We start from the raw sequence: 10742 nt of genomic DNA on the forward strand, positions 1-10742 counted from the left end.
CTCTCTCTCTCTCTCTCTCTCTCTCTCTCTCTCTCTCTCTCTTCTATCTCTCTCTCCCCCCTACATGAAGATATCCCTCTCAATTCCCATTTTCTTTTCAGAATCCACTGACTGACTCAGTTTCTTTCTTGGCTTTTGAACAGATCCAAACTCTCACGGAGGAGAACAGCCCAGATGAGAATCTAACCCCAAACCATCATCCACTCAATCGTCTCTTTGCCAACTGGATCGGGTCCAGTAGGAGGGTACTTCCCAACCTTCCTCCCTCCCCACCCCATGCCCCTAACCTCGGATATGTCATGTCATCGATGGGCCTGTCCACCTGCTCTTCTGCCAGCCCACCAACAGTTTTCACCTTCATCCAGGAAAACCCTTTCTCATGGTGTGGTAGCCGCTAAACTGCCATGGCCTGGCCTGACCATTGTCTTGTGCGACCTTCCACTCATTCTTCTGTCAGGTGGCCCCACCATCCCCATGACCTATATTACCCTTTATCTGAAGCTATCTTCGTTTTACTTCTAGATTGAGCAAGCTCTTGGGAGAAAGAGTTGGAGCCTGTTCAAAAAATCAGAGGTCACAAGTTGGGATCTTTGGCTACCAATCAGAGTTTCTTTTAAAGCAAGGATGGATTCATTATTAAAATACCATGAATTGGCAAGGTTGTAAGATCTGACTGCTTCCATACCCATAAGCCTTGGTTATATTTCTAAAGGATTCATTTCCATTGCCTTGCCCTGGGGTCATTGATTTGGGTTGATTCCAATTTTCATTTCTTGGTCCTCTGTGCTGCAGAAAGCACTGGACAAGAGTCCTCACTGAGGCAGGTCTGGGAAAGGAGAGGGAGTTCTGGGAAAGGAACAGCCATAAGAGAGCATCATTTTCAGTCCCTTTCAAAAATCCTGTGACCGGGGCATTCTGTCTACCCACCCGGCACCAGGAGGCCCCTCTTGCAGGACCCAGACTTCAAATGCCCCTGTACCTGAGTCCCTGCTCAAAGAGAAAGCACTTTTTCAAATGGTTTTGCCTTTTCCCCTTTGTGTGTGGGTTTATGTGTGCGCACTGCATGACTGGTTTGGGGGCCACTGAGAGAAAAAGCAAGCTTGTTTTCTTAGGACTCACTGAAGCCCAACTGGTATAGTGGATGAAGAGATAATTGTTTCTTACCTGGGAAATATGAATCCATATTTTTCAACCCTATTTCTGCTCCTGTGCAGTATGACTAGATAGGCAAAGTGTGCCTTGCACACAGTAGGTGCTCAATAAATGTTTATCAAATTGACATTTTCTAGGTCTGAAACTGAAATGCCAGAGAAATGGGGATGAACAAGGATATGGAAAGAGAGTCCCAGAGTGGGGCAACCAGTTCAGCAAAGTAGCATCTAGGAGGCAGTAGTATATAGAAGGGAACCAGGTGCCCTCTCTAGGCTTCCCTACCTTTTATGTTCCAATAAGAAACCATACCCGTGCAGCCAGACTGGCTTATGCTCAACTATGCCCTATTTTATCAGGAAGAGTCAACCCTTGACCATCCTCTCCACCCCAACCCCAGCTCGTGAAATTTTTGGACCTTAGAGACCCTTGCTGGAAACAACTATATGGTCAAGTGGGAAAAAATGGTGGAGAAGGATCCAGCAATACACTGATCCTGGGGACCACAGTGAGTCCAACACCCATCCTTTCTTTACGTCTGTTTTGAGTTGACCAACAGGATCCTGATCTGAGCCCCTGGGTCATTCGGACAGTTTAGAACTAGGAAGCATACCGTGGCATTGATACTACATATCTGGGTAGAGGGTCAAGGGCCCTTCCAGAATAATGGGCTGTCCTTTCAAACTAAATCAGCAAGCCCCTCTATATTCTTTTGATGTTCAGCCCATGAATTCAGCATTGTCTTGAAGCACAGGGTTCTATCTTGCTACCTATTTTGGACAGGGTTTTATTCTTCTCCCATCTGACCAATGGCGAGAAGGCTGTGTGAGTCTGAAGAGAGAATGATCGGTTGGTGATCAAGGGTGGGGTTTTAGATGGTCATGTTTGTCAGAAATTGATTTTTATTTTTATACGTAAAACAAGTTTCCTTTTGTCCTCTGCCCCTGATAAGATGAATTTTAATTCTTTCCTTCATGTGAATCTCCTACTGGTTTATCTGACCCGAAGAGTCTGGCTAACCAAAGAAGCCTGGAATTCCATGGCTAGCCAAACTCTGTCAACAGGACAAGAAGTTCCCTTGTAACCAGTACAGTTATCAGTGACGCCCTGGAAGATCAGGGTCTGGTCTACTGATGGTCTTATTTCAAACTTCTCAGACAAATTAAGTTGAATCTTTTTAGACCAGTTACAGTTTGGAGCTTTTCTTGGTATCTTCCCCAGTCTTGAGAGTTTTAGCTAGACCCTCCATTCAATCCCTTTTCAAAACAGCAACTGCCCAGAGAGATATCTGGGTGGCCTTTAGCTGAGTCCCCACAAGATTAGACTGACTTCACTGGTCCAGATCACAGCTCACCTTCTTTTAAATAGCCTGGCTTACCCTTACTTCTCACTGGTCCTTCATCATCCTCTTGGATGTCATAGGTATGGTACTGAGGTCTGTAGACATTTTCTTTGGTTGAGGGAGAGGATGGGCCCATGAAGACCCAAAAAACCAACCTCCAGAAACTTCAGCAGGCTTACTAGAAGCTTCACATTTCTTTCCTCCAACTACCCTTCTGTCCTATTCATTTATTCCCAGGGCCAAGATTTCAGGGTTGTGCTCAGCTTTGTCCCATTGTTTAGGATAATGAGATACTTTAATAACTCACAGACTACTCTCTAGCGGATGGTTTCTTAGTTGATTTCTTCCTTTCCCATTTTCTTTCTTTTCTAATTATTCTTAGAACAAATATTCAGGCCAGGGCATCATTCTGTTTCAATAGGACTTTCTGCTATCTCTCAGACCCCAAGTCAATGTGAGCAGTGTCATATTTCCCAACTGACTCATTCTGCTTCTTCTACATGACCTTTCTCACCATCATTCCATGTTGTGGCCCACCTTGGTCATCATCTATAGTTAAATCTACATTACAAGTTAACAACAATTTAAATCACCTTCTAAGCTGAATGGGTAAAGAAAGGCATCCTTTGTCTTCATATGAAACTATAAGGATTTTTTGTTGTTGTTCTACCTCCAAAAACACATAGGGCACTCCTTGGCCTTCAAGCATGGTATGATGAAGGGAAGATTATTTCCAAACCTTTTCCTTAAAAATTATCCCATTCCCCCAGTATCTTTCACAAGAAACAAAAACAGTACAGAAGATCCAAGTTCTTTTCAGACACTAAATCTTGAGCAAATGTTAAAAAAGCAAAAAAATGGAGTCTAGAATTATGACAGCAACTTTTACGTATTTTATGACAACTTGATGAGCAGAGTGGGAAATTAAAGACATCCCAAAATCCCCATGAATCCCTAGTCTCTACAAGATATCCACAAGGAGCAGGCTGGCATAGGCAGCCCCTTCCACCCTCCCTGGATGGTTCCCTTGGAGCTCAGTGCTGCCTGGGGAAATCCAGACTTATTCATTCAGAACTGGAATTATGGGTGTTTTGTGAAATGTTGCTTTGCATTTTGCCTTCATTAAAATCCAATTAAAAGATTTCCTTCTAGTAAAATTAGTAACAGGTTCTGATGGAGCAGAAGAGACATTATTAGCCCGTAATCTCTTCTTCCAAAAGTGCCTCTTGTTGGTTTTCAGACTACAAGGAAGATAAGAAAGAGGAATGATTAAAGTTGATGTAATCCTCCCAGAGTCCCAGCTTGCCAGGGAGGAAGGGTTCTCCTTCAGGGGAAGGTGATGGACAGCCATAGAAGCTGTTAAGGGCCATGTTGTCAGGTCAGCCATCCTGAAGAACATGGTCTGGGAATGAACCTCCTCCTCCCTCCCGATCGGTTTAGGACACCTGTGCCTGAGGCCAGCCAACCTGCAGAGCACAGTGTTTGTTAATTGGGGGAGGGATGGTTGGAGGACAGGTAAGGAGGACCAGAAAAGAAATCTGATGGGATTTTTTTGGAGGATGGTGTGAGTTTCTTAGCAAACATTGAAAGAAAGATCTGAAATCCAACAATTAGGCAGACCTCCCTTGGGACAATTTCCTCTGCACTTTGATCCCACCTTGGAACCAACCAGGATTCCGAGACTCCTGTCTTGGTGTATCTCACAACGTTTTCCCCCAACTGCAGAATTACAATCTTGGGCCTCTCTCTAGTAAATCAAGTGACCAGGTAGATTTTGTCCTTAAATAGAGGCAACGAAATCCTAGTTATTATTAAAGAGATGAAGATGAGGAGGGACCAAAGGTGAGACCCACTTTTAAATCATTTTAACATGCTCATGACATAGTAGCCATCAATTTAGGCAGGAAAATCCTTCACTGTCAAAGAGAAGGATTTGAAGTGAGAATCCATGATTCGTTCATTCTCTGCACCTCTCACCACATGGGGTTAAGGCAAGGCAGATCCAACCCAACGTAGCCAGGAGTAGACCTGATTTGTGGGAAAAAAGCAACATTCCTGTTTTTCTCAAAAAAGTAACACCGTTTTCTTGAGATGACCTTGACCATGAGAGAACATTCTTTCACCCAAATTAAGCATGACTTTAGAACAGCCTGAGACTACATAGGGTTCCCTGGGAGATGAACTATAGAAAACACTCTTTGGTGTCTTTCCATTGTTTGTTTGACTGGTCTCCATGGCCCTGCATGAGATGTCAATAGCTCATTGATACCAAGCTCTTCATAGGAAGAGTCCATCACCGTGTAACGATGTTTTTTGGTAAAACTCTAATTGCTAAAACCATTGCCTGGGTGCTCACACAGAAGAGGAAACAAGAATTCAGCCGGGCCTACCATGTCCTGGGACCCCTTAGGGGTGATGCTTTCTTAAGGGGCCACCAAGCCAAAGCGAGTTGCCGAGAAGCCCTCTGAGGCCCTCCTGACTTGTCCTAATGACCGCCATGTTGAAGGCTAGGATGCTATTGAGCCAAGATAAAGCAATGGGCAGCCAGTGTCTTGTACTACGTCAAGCTCTCTCTCAATCTGGGTACTGCCAAGCTAGGGGAAGGAAACTGTCTTTCTTCAGGAGGTGTCATTCGCTAAGGCTTCGCTGTAAAAATGAAGGGAGGTATGGTTCCTTTGGGGGTTTTTTGCCTGTGCTTCCATAAATTAGTTTGTCCATATGAGTTCTTCCTGTGATGCCATCCCCAAGCGCTGGGAGACCATTTCTCTTGCTTTGTATATATGTGATTGCTGTGGGCACCACTGTATAATAACAACAATACTGAAGTGTAACGAGTCTAGTTTTATCGATGTCTTCAACTATGAGTGTGGAACTATAGGGTCTTAAACTGTTTGTGTACACTCAAGGCATTGTTCAGTTAAGAAATAAATGTGGCATTTATTCAAATACTGGATCTGTGGCTCCTGGCTTTTTTAATGTGCTTTTAAAGTTCTTTGATGCCTTTTTTAAAAAATGTGGCCATCTCTTCCCAAAATATGTCACTGTCTACATCAAGTCATCCCTTGTAACAAAGAGCAACAGTTGGGGCAGCCTGGCTTGAAGCAGGGAGGACCTGGGTTCAAATCTGTCAGATACTACCTAGCTGTGGGGACCCTGGGCAAGTCACTTGGCCCAGATTGCCTCCCTTTTGCTCTTCTATTTTAGAGTTGTTACTAAGATAGAAATTAAGAGTCTGGGGAAGGGGGGGGAGCAACAGTTGGGAAAATCTGACCAACAAAGTCATTTCCCACAAGGCCCTTTCCCCTATCCCATCCCCATCTCTTCTCTACTATTCACCCCAAACCCAACCAAAAAGTCCAAATGTTCCGGGCTACCAGAGGAGCTAACAGACATATGCAGTGCAGTGCCTGAGTCACTCCTATGCACGGTTCCTTGTATTACAAGAACGTGCTGACATTCACCTGAAGTGATTGTTTGGTCAGTCAAATGCCAGGTTTTTATTACATGGGCTGCTGCTTTTTCATCCGATTCTCTGGAGTAGGAGATTTTTAAAAAACCCTTATCTTTTGTCTTGGTATCAGTTCCAAGACAGAGTGGCAAGGGCTGGGCAATCAGGGTCAAGAGACTTGCCCAGGGTCACACAGTTAGAAAGTGTCTGAGGCCAGATTTGAACTGGGTCCTCCTGATTCCAGACTTAGTGATATATTTACTGTGCTATCCTGATGCTCCTAAATGTCTGTCTTCCTTCCCTCCTTCCTTCCCTCTTCCCTTCCTCCCTCCCTCCCTTCTTCTTTCCTCCCTCCCTCCCTTCTTCTTCATTCCTTTCTTCTTTCCTTCCTTCATCTTCCTTCCTTCCTTTCTTCCTCTCTCCCTCTTTCTTTCTTTCTTCCTTTCTTTCTTCCTTCCTTCCTTCCTTCCTTCCTTCCTTCCTTCCTTTCCTTCCTTCTTTCTTTCTTTCCTTCATTCCTTTCTTCCTTTTCTTTCTTTCTTTCTTTCTTTCTTTCTTTCTTTCTTTCTTTCTTTCTTTCTTTCTTTCTTTCTTTCCTTCATTCCTTTCTTCTCTTTCTTTCTTTCTTTCTTTCTTTCTTTCTTTCTTTCTTTCTTTCTTTCTTTCTTTCTTTCTTTCTTTCTTTCTTCTTTCTTTCTTTCTTTCTTTCTTTCTTTCTCTTTCTTTCTTCCTTTCTTTCTTTCTTCCTTTCTTCCTTTCTTCCTTTCTTTCTTTCTTCCTTTCTTCCTTTCTTCCTTTCTTTCTTTCTTTCTTTCTTTCTTTCTTTCTTTCTTTCTTTCTTTCTTTCTTTCTTTCTTTCTTTCTTTCTTTCTTTCTTTCTTTCTTTCTTTCTTTCTTTCTTTCTTTCTTTCTTTCTTTCTTTCTTTCTTTCTTTCTTTCTTTCTTTCTTTCTTTCTTTCTTTCTTTCTTTCTTTCTTTCTTTCTTTCTTTCTTTCTTCCTTCCTTCCTTCCTTCCTTCCTTCCTTCCTTCCTTCCTTCCTTCCTTCCTTCCTTTCTTCCTTCCTTCCTTCCTTCCTTCTTTTCTTTCCTGTCTTAGTAACAAGTAGGCAATTGGGGTTAAGTGCTTATGGAGGAAAGTGTCTGAGGTCAGATTTGAACCCAGATCCTCCTAGCTTGAGCACCCAACTCTCTCTTCACCGCACTCCACCTGTATTAGGTTTTAAAGCAGACACTGTAAGATATGATATTTGGGCATGACTCTAATGTTGAAAAGTCAAAGAAGAGGAGTCCCCCGAATGGAAAGTCCTTCCTTCTGCTGGCATTTATGCAGCACATCAATGGGTATACAGAGCTTTCCACATGTAATTTCACTGGATCCTCACCACAACCCAGGAGGAGGTATTATTTACTCTCCCCCTTTTTCAGATGAGGAAACTGCGGCCTCCAGAGGGATCACACAGCTGCTAGTATGTGTCTGAAGGAAGATTTGAACTCAGGTCTTCCTCATTCCGGGCCCAGTGTGCCCTCCCTGGCCTGCTCCACTACCCCCACATGTTCTGAAGGCCATGCCAATGCCCCCCCCAGCTCTAGAAGGTCCCACTGAACAACCATGTCTTTGAATGTGTGTGTGTGTGGGGGGGGGGGGATGACTGGGTGGGAGGGTTGGTGTCCAGCCACAGCTGAATGAGAATCTGCCCCATCACTGAGGGCTGACACATTGGGGAGGCAGAGGATGGGGGAGCCCTGAAATATCAAAGATGGGTACAAGGGGAAAGGGGAGCCTGGGGGGGGCATGAAGGAAGGGAGAAAAGCTCTGGCCGCTCTGCAGTGCCCAAACATCCCTGCCAGCCAATGTCTCCCCATGAATTGTCAGTCAGGCCCATTCCCCAGGGCCCCCTCCCTGACCGCTGTCCAAAAGACTGAGAGTTCTTGGTCCAGTCATTTATGTGTGACCCTCGCAGGGGAGGGCTGATGTGGGCCTCTGCCATGGCGGCAGCTTTGGGGGTGGAGAAGGCAGAAACAAGAAGATTCACCAGCAGATGGACTAGGAGAGCGAGGAATAAAGGATGACCCTGAAACTGTGAGCCAAAGGGGAGCCTGGGAGAACAGTGGTGCCTTCGCCAGTGTTGGGTGGGGGGGTAGCAGTTGGGTGACTGAGTGGATTCAGAGCCAGGCCTAGAGATGGGAGGTTCTGGGTTCAAATGTGACCTTTTGAGATACCTCCTCGCTGTGTGGCCCTGGCCAAGTCCCTGAACCCCCATTGCCCAGCCCTCACCGCTCTTCTGCCTTAGAACTAATACCCAGTATGGATTCTGACATGGAAGGGAAGGATTAAAAACCACAACAGGGATATCCAAGCATGCCAAAGAGAAGGGTAGAGGGACAAAGAACACGAGCATTTTCTCACTCAAGACACTGAAATTCTGTGTTTCTGTTCTGCTCACCTCAATACTGGAGAGCCCATGATTTGGGTCCCCTGGTCCCAGAATGCAAAGCCCCTACCCTTCTTCCTGGAGCTCTTGTGACCCGCTTGAGGCTCAGGACCGGGAATGGACTTCTGTAAAACGGAGATTTGAACCCCAGACTTCAATCCCCAGAAGTCCTTGGTACTTCCCAGAATTCCCTCTAATCTCCCCTGAGTCTCCACCTGGGCGAGATCACAATGAGTATTTAACGGGCTCTCTGCCTCCCAAGACTGTCTCTCTTCCTCTAGTGAGTAAAATGTGACTGGGCTAATCAGCCCTAGGCACGTGTTTATTATTTTGTATCCTTGATTTCTAATAATCTTTAATAAACCTCATAAAATGTAATACTTTTATTACTAGAAACTAAAATTTAGCTTTTACAGTTTATGAGAGTGGGCGCTCTGTGATCTTTCTTCGAAGCATCAGCCCTTGGCATCGGGCCTGGCCCAGAGGAAGGACTTAATCAATGCCTGGTCAGGGTCAGAGTTTCGGACCCCCAGGCTCCCTCCCCTCCTGCTTCCAAGTCCAACACTGTCCCCTGAGAGCGCGAGCGAAATTCAGCCTGGTAGCTTGCAGCCTGGAATGAATTGGCTCAATCATTTATCAAATCCATTAATTCTGTGAAAATGTTCCCTAAAAATTTTAATGGAAGACCAATAACAAATTGTTATTGCTCCGCACGGATGGGAGGAAAAATAAGAGAGCAGCAGAGCGGGTCACAAGGGGTTCTGGTCACTCCTACATGGAACAGCCCAAAGGCGGACCCTCCTAAATTACAGCAACGACATGCGGTAATGATTGGCCAGTGGGCACACAAGGGATTCCAGCAGAAAACAGGAAGGCGATGGCCCTGGCGTCCAACGCGGCAGGCAGTGAGGAAGCCTACTATGCACGTGGCACTGGTCTGGGGGATAAAGACAACAACTAAAGCATCTCTGCCTTCGAGGCTCCTGAATTCAGGTTTTGCAAATAATGCAAATAACTTTCTGGAGATTCCAAAAACAAGTCATACCAGTAGCTCCCATTTGGCGAGATTTTGAGTTTGTGAAAAGCTAGCTCGCCTTAGCAGGGGAGTCGGATGCCTCTCAAAGGTTGGCTGCCAACATTTTCATGGAAGCATAGTTGGGGTGGGAAGCGCCTCAGACGCCGGCTAATGAAACCCTCTTATTTCTCAGAGGAGGGAAGTGGGGGCCTGAGAAGGCACTCAGGGGGCAGCAGGTTCTCTGACTCCAAACCCAGTCGTCTTTCCATTGTGCCACACTAATGTGTCCTAGAGCCTGGGCCAAGTCACATCATCTCTGCCAGCCTCCACCTCTCCATCTGGAAAATGGGGATATGGATGACATCTGCTTCACAAGGTGAGTATAAGGGTCGGATGCGGTAATAGCTGTAAAGGGCTCTACAAACCTTAAAATGCTCCTTAAATGCTACCTATTATTAGTGGGCATCTAGCCATAGAGTGTTGGGCTCCTCATGCAGTCAGCTTGATGGGGCCACCGAACAAGGACCTTGTTTTCAACCCCCATTTCCATGAAATGTGTCTTCTCTCTCACCCCCACCCCAACAGAAGGAAGAAGAAACAATTCCTACATTGGCCATAGCCAACAACGTGCGCATCATTCGGGGCCTTCCGGACGGTGGGGGCTTTTTCTAATCTGCGGAAGGCAAACCCAAGAGCGGATGTGTCAATGCCCACCATGTTTTACACTCATCCCCTCCTCCGAGCCTGACAGCTGTCTTGAGAAGTAAGGATGACAGTCATTACAAGCCCCATTTTACAGATGAGAAAACCAAGGCCCAGCGCACGGCCACACAGCGAATGTGTCAGGGGCAGGATTCAGCATCAGGCCTCTCCACTCTGAGCTCCTTCTTCCATCTCGGGACGACTCTTGAGTCTGTATTTTATGTATTGTTTATATTACTTCATATAAAGCTAATGGCGATTATATAATATCAATAAGCAATATGAACTAGGACTGTTTAATTCAAAACAATTCAGCCAGTCTTGGCTGATCACCTACTAAGTGCCACACAGGGCACGACAAAGGGGTTAGAGGAGAAACTGACCAAATACAGAACTCTAGAGCTGGAGGGTCCTCCGAAGGCCTCTAGTCCAGCCCTGGCCCAACAACACCCTCCCAGGAAAGAACACAGGGGAAAAAATTCAAGGAGGAAGAGGTAAGAAATTCTCATTCAACAGATGGAAAAATTCTGGAAATACATGCAATCTTTTTCCCTTTTTTAAACTCTTCTCTTAGAATCAACACTGTGTATTAGTTCCAAGGCAGAGGAGTGGTACAGGTTAGGCAATAGGAGTTAAGTGACTTGCCCAGGGTCA

At 45.4% G+C, this 10742-nt stretch overlaps 1 protein-coding gene across 18 annotated transcripts in view; it reads left to right on the forward strand.

The window, feature by feature from the left end:
* The window catches only part of KIF1A (kinesin family member 1A), a 185458-nt gene extending 180014 nt beyond the window's left edge, over window positions 1-5444 (forward strand). For all 18 annotated transcript variants that reach the window (XM_016425327.2, XM_056807410.1, XM_056807411.1 and 15 more), the window contains one exon: window positions 144-5444. In XM_016425327.2, the coding sequence (XP_016280813.2) occupies window positions 144-186 (43 nt within the window). In that variant the 3' untranslated portion in view covers window positions 187-5444. The remainder of the gene's footprint in view (window positions 1-143) is intronic.
* The last annotated feature ends 5298 nt before the right edge of the window (window positions 5445-10742 follow it).

Source organism: Monodelphis domestica, chromosome 8 (genome assembly GCF_027887165.1).
Source record: "Monodelphis domestica isolate mMonDom1 chromosome 8, mMonDom1.pri, whole genome shotgun sequence".
In the NCBI taxonomy this organism is placed as follows: Eukaryota; Metazoa; Chordata; class Mammalia; order Didelphimorphia; family Didelphidae; genus Monodelphis; species Monodelphis domestica.